Source organism: Cornus florida, unplaced genomic scaffold, assembly GCF_030987335.1.
Source record: "Cornus florida cultivar Cherokee Brave unplaced genomic scaffold, ASM3098733v1 CherokeeBrave_3.0.0_Hap2_Chr04, whole genome shotgun sequence".
NCBI lineage: Eukaryota > Viridiplantae > Streptophyta > Magnoliopsida > Cornales > Cornaceae > Cornus > Cornus florida.
This window is the reverse complement of record NW_026775574.1, coordinates 88,581,689-88,600,952: the sequence shown is the minus strand read 5'-3', so window position 1 is coordinate 88,600,952 and position 19,264 is coordinate 88,581,689. Positions and strand designations below refer to the sequence as shown.

Below are 19,264 nucleotides of genomic sequence, written 5' to 3'. Positions count from 1 at the left end.
GTCCCTCAACTCTGTAGCATAATAAATCAACCAATCAATATGTCAATAAATTATCATGTTGGAGGAGTTCATTATTACTATTGTTGAGATTCATTTATTATTAGGTGAGCACTCCATTAAAATAGTATGTGGGTCCCTTAACCACTGCATGAAAAATCGAATAACCAATACGCCAATAACTTATTTGGTTAGCGAAGTTCATTATTGCTATTGGCGGGCAAATCCCATCATTTCCATATCTCTTAAGACAATGCCTTGTCTATCTATATGAAATGATTCCCGAGTATGTTTAGCCTTTCTAAAATCACCTAGTATAGACCACTCCGTTGGGGAGCTAACACTATTGATTTTAGATTGAGTGTATAACGTTATTAATGCTCTAATGAAAAATAAAACATTAAATATTTTGTCATTATAATCTAGACTCTTTAAATCATGCGTAGGGCCTTATTTTTAAAGATCTAATTACAATGAACATTTAATATTATTATTTTCATGAGATAACCATTCTTGTAATATTAAGACTCTTCAAATCATGCGTGGGGCCTTATTTTTGAAGATCTAATTACAATGGTGTTAATAACAAAGGCCATGGGGCAATGCATAAAAATCCCCGCTCCCACTCAATTTTTAATCATTCATAATTAGGGTTTTCATTTTATTCATTTACATGATATAATGCATGCAAAACGTCTTGATTTTAATCCAATTAAATTTAGAAAATATTTGGACTTTAAACGATTCACTAATATTTAATTTGAAGCACACTTTAAAAAATAATTTACAAAAAATAATTTTACGTTTCCCAATAAGTGCCCTCAAATTAACTAGTAATCATATCCAATTAATTTTCATAACTTAATTAATATAAATCAAGCCATTTAAATAAATATCATGGATCCAATACATGAATAATAATTAATTAACAATTATATATTCTATGCATTTCATACATCGCATAAATCAATAAATAACAGATAAAGCAAATAAAATAGCCAATGGATTTAGCTTTTAATATTTAATTGCTCTGAGTATTGCGCGAAGGTCCTCCATCAGCTTGCAAACACCTACAGGAGGCCAGTACGCGTCTGGAGAAGCAAAACGATGCTCGGAACGCACCAGGAAGGTCTTACACGCGCTCCCACGCGTCCCTGATGTTTCCCACACGCCTGCACGCGCTGGGGAGTGCTTGCAGCGCGTGTCACGCGCTTGCACGTGCTGCCACGCGCCGGCACGCGCGTGCTTGTAACTGCCAGCGCGTGGACGCGCTGGCAAGCGCCAGTTGGCGACTCCAGCCAATGCGCGTGTACTCACGCGCTGTACCATTGGGTGTGCACCAATTGACATGTAGGCGCGCTGCATGTGATAATTCTTCAGCAATGATCTTGATCCAACGGCATCTGGTACGCGCGCATGTGAACCGCGCTGCACCGGATCATCCGACCACTTCCGGCACTTCGCTTACCGCCGGTGATGCTCTGGACGACGGAATTTCGCCGGAAAACCGCCGATATTGCCAGGAAAAATTAATAAAAATTTCCAGAAATTAAATTTAAGCCTAAAAAATTCCAGAAAAATTTTGAAAAATTCTAGAAAAATTCCGGAAAATTACTGAAGCCTAATTTAACCCTCTTGGACCTTCTTGAAGCTTCATAGCATCCTTTGATGAATATTACATGGCTTTAAAAATATTTACAATTTAAAATACAATGGAAAAAATTAAATTACATCATTGAACTTTCAAACGGCTAAATCGAAGCCTTAATTACATTCATCCAAAGATAAAATTACATTCAATTAACCTATAAACTTCATCCATGGCCCAAACATACATAAACATCATTCAATCACAAATATACATATATCATGATCATATATAAAACATATACATATGCATATATAAATTTGGATCCATGAATGATGATTTTCATAAAATCATGATCTCTAGTAATGAATCAAACCATGCTCTGATACCACTGTTGGAAAACGTGCTAGTTTTAAAAACTTTTCGAGGGATTTAAATTCATAGATCTTGATTCATTACATAGAGACAAGTTTTATGCAAAAATAAAACATGATGTATCATTCAATTAAAAGATTGAATACTTACATCAAGGTTTGAGTAAACCTTAGATCTCTCCTCTAAAGTGAATGTTCTCACTTATTGTAGATCCCTTAGCAAGATGCATTCTCCTTGGATCTCCATCTTCTTGGTAATTGTTTTGCCTTTAGGAATCACTCATATGCCCCCATGAATGACCTTGGAAAACTAGGCTTGTGGGAGCCTCCATTAGATGAGAACATAAACCCTAATTTTCTAGAGAGAGAAAATTTATTCCTTTTTTCTTCTCATCAAAATCATCCCTAAAATATACATAGACCATGTATATTTATAGGCAACATAAAGGTAAAGAAAAAGAAATAACTAATCCTTCTCAATCTCTAATTCACATGTCTCAAATCTAATATGATTCCAATATCAAGTTGGGCTATGAGTGAGAATCCATTGGGCCTATTATTTTATTGGCTACAATGAATTAATGATTGGCCCGGTCCATGGACCCAATTAAATTAATTCATAAATTAATTTCTACTCCACTAAAAGAAATTAATTGAACTCCAATTAAATAATAAATAACCTCTAAGTCAATGTTGTACTTTGACCCCTCTATGCATAATCAGTTATCGGATAAATAATGCCATCAATCCGACTACTTAATTAATATATTTATTTTGGTACCTTTGATTATTTCTGGCTCGATCACAATAAAACATTTGTTTGACAAAAATAATAATTTAATAAATAAATATATAATAAATTATTTTGTCTAAAATCATACGAAGGCCTTCGAATTTACTTTGTGATCAACCATAATCAATACAAAATAAATACAAGTAGTAATGATGCAAATATTGAAAATATAACCCTCTAACTATTAATTACATAACTACCCGAAGAATCCGCCGAACAAATCAAAGTAATTATTAATTAATAAAAGAGTCTATACTTTTCTCATGCTTAAGAGTCAAATGCCATGACGGTGATAGGGAGTAATTGCATACGACGGCTCTCGCAATCTATCTCAACCTAACGCGGATCCAGTTCAAGTCTTAATTAATTATGAGTCTATCCATAATTACCGACTATGAACAATTTATAATTACTATTTATATATCATGCATTGATTGCCATCACATATATATATATATATATATAAATATTTCTTGTAATTACATGGACACTATCAATTTCATAGTGAATCGAAATATAATACATTGAATTCACCAATTGTATAAAACATAAATATTTCAGAAACGTCAGGAACATATGCCAATTAATCCAAACAGGAATTTACTATGCCAGGGCATATAAATCCCAACAGTTCACATGCCATAAGCATCTTGAGAGGCCTTCCCGGAGGTAATTATCTGCAATGATTTCCAACTTTGTGTTAAAGACAAATACTATATTTATTATCCTTTAAAATATAAAAGGGTATAATAGTAAATTTATCTTTTAAAATATAAAAAGATATAATAGTAAATTTATACATCTAGCAGGGGCTAATAGTAAATTTATGCATCCGGTGGTTACAAGCACTTAAAAGAGAGCCCTACCAACAAGCTGAAGACGGTAGCAGGGCTACTTTCACAATTATCACGCTCGCACTACTTCTCTCTCTTGAAATGCCTCACTTTTTGTCAATGTGTGTGTGAGAGCTGATTTATATATAGTGTTTTTAACTGCTCGTGAGTAGGGTGTTTTTAATGTGGAAATGGCCCGAATGTTTTTAACGTGGAAATGCCTTACTTTCAATTTTAATTTTCTCTAAGAAATCTAACACGTACTTCCATTAATTAAGAAACATGCTCTTTTTAGTAGGCAATTTTTAATTCAATAAAATCCTTTAAAACTTACAAACCTTTAATAGCAAATTAATTGCGTAGAAAAGTCTTGAACTTTGATATTTTATACCGGTTGTCATTAGTGATCATCTATCAACAGCATAAACCAAAACAACATGGTATTAGGTGAATTTTTTTATTTTTTTTATCAAAACTAATTTATTTTATATAATATAATACATTTATACTCTTAGAAAGAGTGGCTTAAAAAACAAAGATAATAAAATGCAATAATCTTGAGTCAAAATGCATTTATTACACATCAACCTTTATAGATCCAACCTCTCAAGTTATATTTAAAAGTGGAATAATATTATTAAGAGAGGTCTTCTGACAAGGAGATCTTCACATTTAACTACTTGATTAAAAGATGTAATAAATAATTTGTTTGATTTTTCACAAATTTTAAAAAGGTATCTCAATCTAGTACGTTCATAGTTAAACGTGGGCCGAAGATGAACGGGGCTAAGCGATCTGTCGAAGCTGTGAATGCTCATAGTCCTAGTTGTCTTGATAGGATTACTCTTAAGCTGTATTTGGCGGCGTAGAATTGGAACATTGGAATTAGAATTGATGAAATTAGAAAAAATTTTAATTTAATTTTCTAAATTATTTTTCTCCAATTTCATTAATTTCAATTTTAATTTCATTAAACCAAAAACAACCCTAAAAAAGTTTTAAGAAGGCCAGCAACTTTTCAATTAAATACACGTTAAAAACACCCCGCTCACGAGCAGTTAAAAACACTATATAAATCAGCTCTCTCACACAGACGTTGATAGAGAGTGAGGCATTTCAAGAGAGAGAAGTAGTGCGAGCGTGATAATTGTGAAAGTAGCCCCTGCTACCGTCTTCAGCTTGTTGGTAGGGCTCTCTTTTAAGTGCTTGCCACCAGATGTATAAAGGGTATAATAATAAATTTTTACGTCTGGTATAATAGTAAAAATATCTATAAATTTATCTTTTAATATATAAAAAAATATAATAATAAATTTATTAAAATAATTTTATTTCTTTTCTTTTCTTTTCCCAAATATGATTATTACTCTTTCGTTTCTTTTTCTTCATTAATCAACCAAATACAATAGAAGGTTAAAATTATGCTTCCTTTCACTTTCCTTTGTAACTAATGTTATTATTTCTTTTCATTTCCACCGTACTTAGCATAACTTTAAATAGAGATGGAGGGAGTATTTTATTTGTGGAAAAGTTAGACATGCTAATTAAGGTCTAAGAATGGGTTTGGATCTCATTTGTAAAAGAAAAAATGTTAAAAATTTTAGATGTTTGTCTTTAACACAAATTTGGATGTATTAGTGCAATTTATCTTATTTAATTTTTTTCTATTTTTTATATAAGGTATTTATATAATTTTACACCATCACTTAACCTTAGTTAATTCTCAATTAACCAAAAAGGAACTGGAAGGGTAATTTGCAACACCAGGAACTAGAAGTCTTGTGTCTTGTGTCTTTTGTCCCAACGCATCTTTCGGTCGCCTCATTGGGTTAATTATACACTTTTTCTTCCATTAAAAATTGAAGTGTGCGGATTTGTAGCTGCTTGTTGAACTTTAAAAATTGTTCTCGTTGTTGACAAGACTTGGAAAGTTAACTTGAGCGTTGTGTCACGGGCTTAGAGTTTCAGCACCACTCTAGCTGCTCCCGTGCGGCACCAAGACGTTGCTTCCACTCTCACAAGTACTTGGTCAGCCTAACTCCCGTGCACACCTTAGCCAACACACTCCCCTCGTGCGCTTACTAGTGTTGTAGTTGCCCTCGCCCTCTCCTCACTTGGCTTGCACACTCACACACACTAAGGCACTTAAGTTGGCAAGGAAAGAATACTTCTATTACTTCAAAGAATGCTTTGTACAAGGCTAACACTCAAGCTCTCTACAAAGCTCTCAAGACTCACTCTAGGACTTGTTTCCTACAAAATGAAGTCCTACCTCTATTTATAGGCATCCCCATCCCTAATGGACGGCTAGGATGCATTCTAACCAACGGTGGAGATTGATTATCTAGAATCTTCTCCCACCTTCTTCACACTTCCATACTTATCTACTAGTATCTACAACATTCTAGAATTCTCCATACTACTCCACACAACTCTGGAGAACTCTAGAACCTTCCACACACTTCTACACATTTCTACACATATCTAGAATCTTCCACATAACTCTAGACTATTCCGGAAGACTCTAGAAACTCCACTTGCCATGCAGTTGCCATGCAGCGTCCTCCTCAGCGTCTGCGTGTCGCCTGCGTGGCACAACCTCCATAGGCGGGGCGTGACATTCTCCCCCACCCATTTCTGTGACGCCCTCGTCACGGTTTCTTCAGCTGACCCAGCCTCTCGCAGGTCATCAGCACTTGCGCATATGTCCTTGGCCCAAACGTACGAGCGTCCTTCGGGAGATGTGAAGTCCTCACGAGCTCCATCATGTTGACTGCCACCTCTGGACTCTCCTTCCTGCCCACGAGCGGCACCATGCATGCGGCCTTGTCTTCCTCGCCTCCAAGTATCATCAACGCACCAAGGCATGGTAGTGGCGCGGCGTTGTTCTTGTCCATGAACTCCAGCCCTAGCACCATGTCATGGTCGTCCATCTCCGCAACTTGGAAGTCAGCCTTGCCCTTCCATCCTTCCATGCATAGCTCCACCTCCTTGCACACTCTACTCACGCGTGCCTCCTCGGAGTTGACAGCCTTGATCCAGCCCTCCGTCTTGCGCATCTCCAAGCCAAGTCGTTGCGCCTCCTCCGGGGTAATGAAGTTGTGTGTAGCACCCGTGTCTACCAACACTTGCACGGCTTTGCCACCAACCTGCGCATCCATATAGCGCACCCCAGCTACCTTATTTGCCTTGCCCTTCTTCTTGGTGTCATGCGCCATGTTACTCAGCATCTGCATTGCCCCCATGCACCTGTCTTCGTCGCTGCCCGTATCGTCCACCTTACCCTTGCCCTTATCTTTCACAAGGGCGCTCATGGTCTTCTTGTTGGGGCAATGTCGCAATATGTGCGGCCCTTCGCACAAGTAGCACTTCGACTTCCACTTGCCCTTATCGCGGCGCTCCCATTTTCCACTAGCCTTGGACCTCTCTCCATGATCCTTGCCCTTATCATAGCGTGGGCGTCTCTCCTCATTGCTGTGCTCATCATCGCTAGACTTGGGCGAGCCCCGTTTCTTGAAGCGACGGTCTCCCCCACCTTTGTCGTGGTCCCCCCTGGGAGACGTGGCCCTCTTGTCATCGCGCCTAAAGTCTTCAAGGCGCTCCGCTATAGCCATTGCTGATGCCAAGTCTCTAGGCTCCCTCATTCTCAGCTCTGTGGCTACCCAAGACTGTAACCCATCAATGAACAAGCATACGCGTTGCCGCTCTGGCATCTCTGGGATCTCCAGCATCAAGTTGGAGTACTCCTTCACATACTCTCTTATGCTGCCCTTCTGTTTCAGGCACCTTAGGTTGATCATGGCGAGGTCCTCAACGCACTCGGGATAGAACTGCCTCTTGAGCTGCCTCTTGAACTCCTCCCATGTGTCAACTGCTCTTGCGCCTCTACCGGTGAAGCGCTGCCTCCACCATAGAGCGGCAGTGTCCGTAAGGTACATGGTGCCTGTCTGCACCTTCTCCTCATCATCCTCGATCTCCATGCACTCGAAGTACCGCTCCATGTGCCAGAAGAAGTTATCAATCTGGAGCGCATTCCTTGCCCCATCATACTCCTTGGGCTCTGGAGCTTTCTTCTTCCTTGGCTTCACCATGACCTCGCGCGCCTGGGAGAACTCCTTCTTGCACTCGGCAATCTCCACGCGCAAGTCGTCGACCTGATCATACAAGTCCCTTTCCTTCTCTCGTGCCTTGTTGGCAATACCATCAATCAGCTCGTAAAGTTCCGCCATCTTTCTCTCGAGCCTGTTAAACTTGGTCTCCGTGTAGACCAAGTGTGTGGCAAGCTTCTCCTCCAAGCTCTGCTCTAAGATGTGGACTTGGTGGTCTCCTCCGCTAGCCATGTCTACTCCAACAAAGCTCCCTTGGCGAACCTGCTCTGATACCAACTGTCACGGGCTTAGAGTTTCAGCACCACTCTAGCTGCTCCCGTGCGGCACCAAGACGTTGCTTCCACTCTCACAAGTACTTGGTCAGCCTAACTCCCGTGCACACCTTAGCCAACACACTCCCCTCGTGCGCTTACTAGTGTTGTAGTTGCCCTCGCCCTCTCCTCACTTGGCTTGCACACTCACACACACTAAGGCACTTAAGTTGGCAAGGAAAGAATACTTCTATTACTTCAAAGAATGCTTTGTACAAGGCTAACACTCAAGCTCTCTACAAGGCTCTCAAGACTCACTCTAGGACTTGTTTCCTACAAAATGAAGTCCTACCTCTATTTATAGGCATCCCCATCCCTAATGGACGACTAGGATGCATTCTAACCAACGGTGGAGATTGATTATCTAGAATCTTCTCCCACCTTCTTCACACTTCCATACTTATCTACTAGTATCTACAACATTCTAGAATTCTCTATACTACTCCACACAACTCTGGAGAACTCTAGAACCTTCCACACACTTCTACACATTTCTACACATATCTAGAATCTTCCACATAACTCTAGACTATTCCGGAAGACTCTAGAAACTCCACTTGCCATGCAGTTGCCATGCAGCGTCCTCCTCAGCGTCTGCGTGTCGCCTGCGTGGCACAACCTCCATAGGCGGGGCGTGACAGTTGGGTTGTCTAGAGCTTATCAATTTGCAATTCCACAACCAAAGAGAAAATTTGCAGTTTCCTTTACCCAAACGAGAGAGATCTGAGCTTATCATTTGTAATGGAATCGGAGGGTGGTGAAAGATAATTTTTGGATGTGTTGAAAGTTTGAAACACAGAGAGATCAGAGCTTTTTGTATATATTTTTGATTTTGATAGGGTTAGTAATACTCCTTACTACTCATATACAAGGTTGTTTTATTTAGATTGATATTCGATTCATTACAGTGTTGCTGATCGATGGAGATGGAGATGAAAAGAAAGGGAAAAATGGTAATAAGTCCTCCCCGATCTACAAAAGTCAATGATACTGAAATTTTGGGAGGCGAATACGAAGTCTTCTTGAGTTGCAGAAGCTCAAACACTTGCCAGGCATTCTCCGATTACCTGTACAATCATCTCATGGGCGTACGAGTTGGCACCTTTTGGGACGATAAAGATCATCCCCGAGGAGAAAACATTGGACCAGCGCTCCCAATGGCAGTCAAGGTGTCAAAGATCTCCATCCCTATATTCTCCAGAAATTATGCCTCCAGTACATGGTGCCTCCGTGAGCTCACCCAGATGGTGGAGTGCAAGAGAACCACAGGACAATTGATTCTTCCCATCTTCTACGACGTCCAACCCTCTGATGTGAAGCTTCAATCTAGGTGTTACAAGGAAGCATTTAGCGAGCACGCCCAACATTTCCACATTAAAACTGTTAAGGCATGGAAGAGGGCATTGAGAGAGGTTGGAGACCTCAAGGGTTGGGACATGATGAAAGAACCTGACAGGTAATTCATTTGATTATTATCCTGCTAGTAATTATAAGCCCCCTTATTTTATTGCATTATATAGAGAATTCATATAGTTAATACAGTAGGTAATGTTGTTTGGAATTCATGAACCCATAAACAACAATAAGCAAGAAGCTCCTGGTAACTGGTCATATAGAAATTAAAGAACAATTTAGACAGATAGAAACACAAATGTAAGAAGAATTGTAAGCTTTTCGGGTTACTTAATTCAAGAAGATTAAAATAAATAATTATAAGTCAAAATCAGAATATAGAAACTATAAATCATTTTATTTTTGCTTTGATTTCCTCTGGCAATAAATTTTTCATTCCGGTTTCCCATCTTGACATCAGGTCTGAAGAACTAAAATTTATAAAAGAGAATATTGTTCCTAAAATATTGCTGGAGCTAAAGAAGAACTTCATGGTTGCAACTGACATCTTGGTTGGAATGGATCACCACCTTGAAGAAATGATGAGATTATTAGACGTCGTCTCCAATGAAGTACGAATAGTTGGTATCCATGGCATTGGTGGTATTGGCAAGACAACTACTGCCAAATTTATCTACAACAAGCTTCTCAAGTGTTTTGAATGTTGTAGTTTTCTGGCAGATGTTCAAGAAAGGATGCAACAACCCAAGGGAGTTAGTGGTTTACAGAAACAACTTCTGTCTGACACCCTAAAAAGTTGTCCTGAAATTGCTGATGTTGATAGTGGAATTGACTTGATTAAAAACGTAGTTGTCAAAAAGAAAGTTCTCATTGTTCTTGATGACGTGGATGCAAGCTCGCATTTTACCACGCTTGTGGGAAAGCGTGATTGGTTTCATTCAAGGAGTAGGATCATAATTACAACTAGAGACATACATGTTTTAGATGATCTTAAAGTGGATGCGACTTATGAACTTCCATTAATGGATCATGTGCAATCTCTCCAACTTTTCAGCATGCATGCATTTAGAAAGAAGTGGCCTATAAATGATTATTTAGATATTTCTATGGATGTTGCATCTACTGCTGCAGGGCTTCCTCTGGTTCTTGAGGTTATAGGTTCGTTTCTATCTAGCATGGAGAAAGCGGTATGGGAGGATGCATTGAAGAAATTGGAGAAATTGCCACATGATGAAGTCATTAAAAAGTTGAGAGTAATTTATGAAGCATTAAATTTTGCACAACAACAGATATTCCTCGATATTGCTTGTCTTTTTACTGGAATGTATAAAGCAGCTGCATTTTACATGTGGGATGATTGTGGCTATCATCCAAAAAGGGAACTGAATGTCCTCCTTCTCATGTCTCTAATGAAAGTGGGAGATCCTAATGAGCTGAAAATGCATGATCAGTTTAGAACTCTTGGTAGGAAAATCATATGTGAAGAAAAGATTCGGGGAAATCGTAGTAGGTTGTGGAATCATGAGGAAGCATTGAACTTATTGGAGGGACGAAGGGTAAGATTTGAGTGCCTCAGTGCTCTGAATTTTATACCCTTATTAAGTGTTGTAAGTCAAATAAATCTGGTCCTAAAATGTTGTTTTACTAATTTTTTCCATTGGCAGGGAACAGAAAAGGTCGAAGCCCTATGTCTTCATTTTGAATTAGGACCTGAAAAGAAGCCTCGTTTTACAAGTAAGGAATTTGCAAAACTAGTGAATCTAAGGTATCTCCGAGTGGACGGTGTGGACCTTGTTGGGGATTTTGAGCATCGTCTGCCCCGGTTAAGATGGCTTAATTGGCGCAGTTGCCCTCCTCATTTTAAACCAACTAATTTCTATACGAAGAATCTAGTCGTTCTTGATCTATCGAATAGTGGCATCACAGAAGACTGGGGGGGTTGGAATCAAATCAAGGTATTTATAATATCCATACTTTTGTTTCTTCTATCCCATAATATACATGTTGAAAAACAATCCTTTCGTTACTATTTTATTTGTTTTAAAAACAATCCTTTTCGTTACCACTTTATTTGTTTTAATAGGTGGCAAAAAAATTGAAAGTTCTACAACTGGCTAATTGTGCTTTAAGGAGAACGCCAGACTTATCATCATATGCAGCTTTAGAGATATTGATTCTTCAACGCTGTAAAAGTTTGGTCGAAGTCGACCGATCCATTGGTAATCTGAAGAATTTAAAAGTGTTTGACATTTCATATACTGATATAAGGAATATACCTGAAGAAATTTGGATGTTGGAGAAGCTGGAAGTAATAGATTTCACACATTGTAGTTATTTAAAGGGGCACATTCCTAGTAATATAGGGAACCTAACATCTTTGAGATTCTTAAGCTTTTATGATACCAAAATTCAAAGCATACCAACAAGCATTGGGGAGCTCTCTTGCCTTCAAACCCTTAAATTAGGAGGTTGCACAGAGCTTCAATCACAGCCTTCGCTTCCCTCAAGTTTAAGGGTTCTTTATGTCACTGCTATCCATAATCTTGAAAATTTTGTTAATTTACAGGAATTGCACTTTGTTGGGTGCTGTGTGTATGTGGAAATTCCTAGAGATATTTGGTTATTATCCAAATTGGAGAAATTGACCTTGGATTCTACCAACATTAGGACCCTACCAAAAGAGATCGATGCCCTTTCTCAGCTTAAGGTGCTCGATGTACAATTCTGTCACGGTCTTCAATTTATACTGGGGTTGCCTTCAAGTCTAGTTGATTTATCTCTTGCATTCTGTTCTTCACTGGAAAGATTGCCCGATCTGTCAAATTTGAAAAATTTGTCGAGATTGTCGGTTAGAAGTTGCAATAGGCTGACAGAGGTTCAAGGACTTGGAAATTTGGAATCGTTGACAAGGTTGGACATATATGCATGTGATATGCTAGCTAACCTTATCCTGCATGAACAGTCACCATGCTTATTATCCTTGACATCATTGAAATATATGGATTTGCATGGTTGCAATAATGTAGGTGAGATTGAGTGTGATGAGGCTTTGAAATGTTCGGTGGAAATGAACCTGTCAGTGCACCACTCTGCATTAAGCAGGTATGATTTTAGTTAAATGTGGTTTTTGCAAGTGGGATTTCTTGATTGCTTCTATATATTCTTTTCTTTTATATATATATATATATATATCGATTCTGTTAGTGGTTGGAGGAGTTAATGAAATTTACAAAAGCTTCAGATACTAGTATCATCACAAATAGTTTCAAAATTGTCTAACAAGAAAGTTGAAATGGTTATTTACACCAGTCAACGACCAAACTGTAGGATGTCCATTGGTCATTAGGGATGTGTTAACTCTCTCCAGACTCTGTTTCATAAGCCCGTCCATGGGTCATTAGGAATGTGTTAACTCTCTTCATACTCTGTTTCAGTTTTTTATTTTTGACCTCCAACCCACGTGTCTGAGGTGGGATGTTGATAATGATCAAAACGAGGTTCAATCCAAAATCTAGACTTAACTATTCGAAGACTATTTTGGTGGTTATTTAAAACCAAAAGTTAACTAGTTGAAGTCCATTTAGGTTGTGATTTGAAATCAAATATTAAACTATACTTCTTGCTGTTCAAGCTGTTTTTCAAAATCAAGAGGGACATTACTGGAAGCCTGCTTTGTCAGTTATCTGGAACTGAATTAGTTTTTCGGATAAAGTTGGTTATCTGGTTTGGACTAATTGAAGTCTATAAGATTGATTATTTGAAATCTAGGAAATTAAGACTATTCTGAACCCAAGGTTTGTTAATGGACCCTAGAAAATTAGGCTGTTCCTTCCCTAAAAAGGTTGGTTAAGCCTATTCAAGGCTAAAAATGTTAGGTGTCTGAAACTCAAAAAATTTAGACTTTTCAAAGTTGTTGTCATCATCATCCTTGCTTTTTTTCCCAAATGAATGGGGTTGGTAATATGTATTCTCTTTCTCCATTCTATTATGTGTTCATGCGAAAATCCATGCAAGCCTAAACAGCAATTTTTCCTCCAAGACAAAGGGATGACGTCACTACCGAGGATGCTCCGACGGTCAAATTAGTGACCAAAGACAGTTGCAAGATACTATATTCAATGAATCGCAATAAATTTTTTGCGTACCTCATTTACTGGCCGATCTCCTATTTATTGTCATTCTCGTGATCTAAGTCGGTTGCGAAAATGAAGGTAGAGAAGATGAACCTTATTGCCTTTAACAACTCTTTAGATGGGGTGATTGTCTCTACCCGTCAACAGCCTAATGCGGTCATCGCTCTCTCCATATCCTGAAAGTTAAGAATTAAAATGGATATATAATTTTCTTGGTTAGCCAAAGCAATCAGTCAACGTGAAATTAATTTCCTCATCATTCTATATACACCATGTCTCCTCTAAGGTTTAGTGATTTAAAATTAATCATTTTTAATTACTCGTTTCACTTACTTTTCAAAGTCTAAGCAGATGTACTTATTTACAACTTGGGAAATTCAGACCATTCGAAGCTTAAAGATTGTTTATGTTTGCCAAGTATTTTTTTTTCCTTTATATATATATATATATATATATATTGAGGTTAGGCATGATTAGTAGTCTGCTTAATTTTATTTACTTTTATTTTTACAGGTCTCTCCAAAAGCGTAAAGAAAGATTGAGCATACAGGAGGCAAGCGGTGAAGGTGCTTTTGATGGCAAGAAGAGGAGCATTCGCAGCACCCAACCAAAGCCACTCACGCTCATTACGGCGGAGGAAGTTTCCGCAAAGCTCAACTTCCAATTTCCTGACCATGCAAAGCAGCACCAAAAGAGTGAAGAAAAGAAACCCAATGCGACGGACTTCACATGGTCTGACCATGCAAAGCAGCACCAAAAGAGTGAAGAAAAGAAACCCAATGCGACGGACTTCACATGGTCTGACCATGCAGAGCAGCACCGAGAGAGTGAAGAGAAGAAACCCAATGCGACGGACTTCCCATGGTCTGACTATGCAAAGCAAAACCAGGAGAGTGAAGAGAAGAAGCCCAATGCAAGGGACTACTTCCCATGGTCTGACGATTCAAAGCAGCACCAAGCGAGTGAAAGAGAAAAAGCTCAATGCGATGGATTTCCCATACTCTGACTATGTAAAGCAGCACCAAGGGAGTGAAGAGAAGAAGCCCAATTTGACAGATTTCGCATGGTTAGACTATGCAAAGCAGCACCAAGAGAGTGAAGAAGCCCAGTGCGAGGAACTTCCCATGGTCTGACGAAGCAAAGCAGCACCAAGAGAAGAAGCCCAATGCGACGGATCAGAAAGCAAATAAGAGCGAAAGATAATACAGGGATGGTGTAAGCTGAGACTAATAGTAACGGAGAAGCAATATGGGACTTACAATAATGATAAGCATTTTTGCAATAAGAAACATACCTAATGAGGGTAGAATATGAAAATTTGTAGAAGAGATCGCAAGTCATTCTTAGCCTTGCTGAAATTAAGTCTTTAACTCTCTGTTCTATGCGTTATGTTGCTAAGTTTAATATATAGTCTACACCTGAATGCATGATTAATTAAGTTAAAATAGTACCAATTTTATGTATATAATTTTGGTGAAGCTTGCCTACTTGTATTAAGTAACTACAATTTAAATAAATAAAAGGGTTAAATGCAAAAAAACCATCACTATACCAAAAAAAAGGTGCAAGAATTATACCTATTAAATAAAAAATAAATTGCATATAACTCCCTCCACATTTGGAGCAAATTGCCCTCTCACGATCAATTTAGAGACAAAATTATCTTAAAACCCCAAAATGCCCTTTTAAAGGACTCTAATGCCCCTCACAAACTTCTACATATGTGTGTTATACGGAGTATAGTGCTAGTGTATCTGGAGCTGAGCAAAAACGAAGTACACAGAAAGAGAGCGCTTCAACAGATATATGGTCCATATGGATGCTCTCCATGTTTATAGATCGAGCATCAAGGGCCAACATATAGAGAGAGATGTACACACAAATTTTGTAAGTCTGCAATAGAAACAAAATATGGAGCAAAATAGAATTTTATTAATTTATGAATGTGGAGTACAGTCCTTTGTAATATCTTTTACAAAAAAAAAATGGTCCTCTGATTCGATCTCCTTGTTTTTGGTTAGTTGGATCCAAGGGCTGCACGAGCTTGTTCTTGAATCACTGTGGAATTTGATGAAAAACGGCACGTTGTTGAATGTGCTTGATGTTCTTCGCTTTTGGGTTTCGATTCTGAATTTGTGTCTGAATTCTGAGTCTCTGGATTTCTGAGTCTTTGAACTTCTGAATTCTGAATTTGTGTCTGAATTTGTAGACTTCTGAATTCTGAATCCTCTCCCCTTTTTTTCTTCCTCCAAGCCTCTATTTATAGGCTTCTTGGATTAATAGGATGATGACACGTGTCATCTCCTGATAAGGATAAAACTATAACTGGGCCGGGCCGGTTATATTGTGATAATTATCCTTAAAGATAATTATTCAAAATATATTTTATTAGGAATAATTATCGTTTCATTTAATTATCTGGGCTGGGCTAATTAAATAATTTAAGTGGACCAAGCCTGGTAAATTAAATAATTTATTTAAACATTAGGCCTATATTTAATGGGTCCATTCGTTAAAACCAAAGCCCACTAAATTTTAGTGTCTACAAATTACCCCCACTTCAAGTCCCAATTTTGACAAGACTTGTCTCTTTTTCCAAGTGGGACTTGAAGTTTTTTTTTTTTCTTTTTTTTCCATCTTAATTGTACTTTCCTATTTAAATTGAATTGTCCAAATCCCAATACAACTTGGAGGTATCTTGTTGCCTATATATACCCTCAATATTGTAGGGTTTGATATCAATTCCAAAAATCTCTGAAAACTTGTCAGATCACAAATAATTGGTACGTGTGTTTTTTCTTCTTTTTCTTCTTTTCTTCTTTTTTTTTTTTTTTTTTTTTTTTTTTTTTTTTTTTTTTTTTTTTTCTCTCTTCTCTTCTCTTCTCCACGCTGGCTGGAGCTTCTTTTTTTTTTTTTTTTTTTTTTCTCTTCTCCATGTATGTAGGAGAACATATATATATATTTTTTCTCTCTCCACGCACACTGGGGAATTTTTTTTTTTTTTTCACTCCACGCACGCTGGAGAACATTTTTTTTTTTTTTTCACGCATACTGGAGCAAATTTTTATTTTATTTTATTATTTTTTATTTTTATTTTTTTTGCAGGGCTTGATTGGGTATAACAACTTGATTTGTGTCAACCGTAGCAGAAATTGAATCCTCCTTCTAGACAACACCGATTTGAGCTTTGGTATCCATCATGGTGGTGTTCAAGTGTTTTGCAAAGCAAAAGCTGACTATCTTAGAGAGCAAAAATAGTCAACGAGTCCAAGGAACGACATTAAGTGTATATGACACACTTTTTGGTCGCAATGCTATTCAAGTGCCTGATTCTAACAATAAACATTGTTCATCTCATTGGACATACACGGCCACATGCAAACTCACCGACTTTGGTCCTGATCAGATTAATGAAGAATCTATTGTCTCTAAAGCCTTGATACTAAATTCTTCACTTCATGAGAGAGTTGTTGAAGAAAACCAGTTTTCACTATTGGGTCTTAATGTTCAAGCGAAGGAAATATCATGGAGTATTCCGTATAAACTTCCTGCTGAATTGCTATACACCGAACTATATTGGGAGTGGTTAGAAGATGTCTTGGCGCGTTTCCACGACTTTCTATCAAAACAACAACTATATGGTGCTTTATTCGCCTCCCTATTTTCCTATGATCGTCATGAAGATGTATTCAAAGCATTCTTTGAATGTTGGTGCCCAGCCACTAATACACTTCATTGTTCTATTGGCGAGCTATCAATTTCTCTTCGAGATCTATATATGCTAGGTGGTCTCCCTCACCAAGGAACAATTTATGATGAAGTTATTCCTTGTGCAGATGAACTATCAAGAGCTGGCAACAACAAAAATTCTATCCCTTTGAGTTGTCAACACCTATTTTTGGCCTTCCACAGACTTTCCAAGAAGTATAAAGGAGATCAGAATGTGAAGATATCTGACTGGATTAATTTCTGGTTTAAAGGTGCATCAAGACATGCCAAACCTTCAAAGAAATCAACAAAAAATAAAGTTCACCGCCCTATGAGGACTCAAAATCCGTCTGGTGTGATCCTTCTTGTCCGGTCGATGTCCACCAAAGAGAAAGAAGTATTTGTCAACCTTGGTGTAGATGAAATATCGAGAGACACCACTTATCTAGCTGCTTTTTTAGCATGTTGGCTCTGCAAATTTGCCTTACCTGCACACCCTGGCAACATAATTCGTCCTGGGACTTTCAAGGTCGCAAGCATGTTAGCAGATGGCTGCAACATTTGTCTTTCCATCCCGGTTCTGGCCAGTATCTACTGTGATACCCCTCGGATCCAAGACACGGGTTGATCAGGCCCAGGCCCAAACCCGAGGGAATATCAAACAATTAAAGTATTTTAAACCGAACACAGATGACAAAAAGAACAACAAAGATATAATAAAACTGAAAGAAATAACAATAATAAAATCCTCCATGTGTAACTGAAAAGTGAAACTCCAATCCTCCAAAACTTCAAAGTTACAACTTGGGAATCCACTGATGGACCCCTAACTAAAAGTTCAACTGAAACTGAAAACTAAAAATAAATAATACTAGAAACATCGAGGGAAGTCCTACGTAATCAGATGGATGTGAGACTGTCCTCGACAAGCACGATCAAGTTCTAAGGCTGGAACCGTCCTGTACCTGAAAAGAATAATGAAGGAGTGGGTCAGACCCACGAGCAAGTTCTAATCTAACTGCAATCTATACAGTGACCCGATACGCAGATACACCGTAGACACCTCACAATATCTATCTAGTCCATACGTATAAATATATCCACACTAAGGGACATTCACTAGTCTATAATAGGGGTCTCAACCTGAATAGAAGGCAACATGCGAATACGCACCCAAGGGTGGGCATGAATACCTAGACCTAACAGGGTACACCTCGACCTATTATAACCAGCTACGCATCCCCTGCATATACGTACCCTAACCAACGAGTCTGAGACTCAAGCTCAACTCGTGGTACCATAAACATATATATAAAGTCTGTCCAAATCCAGGGTAAGCAGTTCAACTATTTATTAAACTGACCTACAATAAACCAACTAGTTAGTCACTCAACTTATTCAGTGGATATGACTTAACTACCATCCGTTAATCCAGGAAGTCATCCAACTTGGTTACAGCTGATCTGACTTAGCCACCATTAGGATTCGATATCTTTCAATCCATTTCATTAATCCATTAGGTTAGGTTTATGCGTTTTGAGCTAAACCGTCCCTAGTATGTCACCGTCCCATATCGGTACATACAATCCTCCATATCCATGTAAATTACAACATATATAACAGTTCAATAATTTACAGTCCAAAAACCACCATCCAATACTTGCAGAAGGAATCTTAACAATCTAGCAAATAAAATCCAGTAATAATCCATGTAATTGCATCGGAGAATAAACTATTCTAACAATTAACATCCAACACATGCATAGTTCAAATTTAATAAAAACAATGACCCTATCATGTATTTAAAATTAGTTCTATAATATATTATAGTCCAATAAATCGCTAGATTAAACTAAGCGATCTAGTTCCCTCCATCCGGTAACAGAATATTAAGTCATATACTTATACTGTGTTGTAGCCTTTAGCACAGAGCCCCCACTATGCCACAAGTCCAATATATTACTTTAAAAGACTTCATCGTGCGTCAAAAATAAATTTAGAATCATTTTATAGCACCCTAAACCATCAGATTAAAATTAATCAACAAATCTCCTTCCAGCCGTTA

The 19,264-nt window shown here is 38.0% G+C and overlaps 1 protein-coding gene across 1 annotated transcript; it reads left to right on the top strand.

Annotated features, from left to right (window-relative positions):
- The first annotated feature begins 8,925 nt into the window (after window positions 1-8,925).
- LOC132305295 (disease resistance protein L6-like) lies at window positions 8,926-14,497 on the top strand. Its single transcript, XM_059802961.1, has 5 exons — window positions 8,926-9,461; window positions 9,819-10,914; window positions 11,023-11,313; window positions 11,442-12,460; window positions 14,005-14,497. Exons 1-5 carry the CDS (start codon window positions 8,926-8,928, stop codon window positions 14,495-14,497), a joined length of 3,435 nt encoding a protein of 1,144 aa, XP_059658944.1.
- Window positions 14,498-19,264: the final 4,767 nt, after the last annotated feature.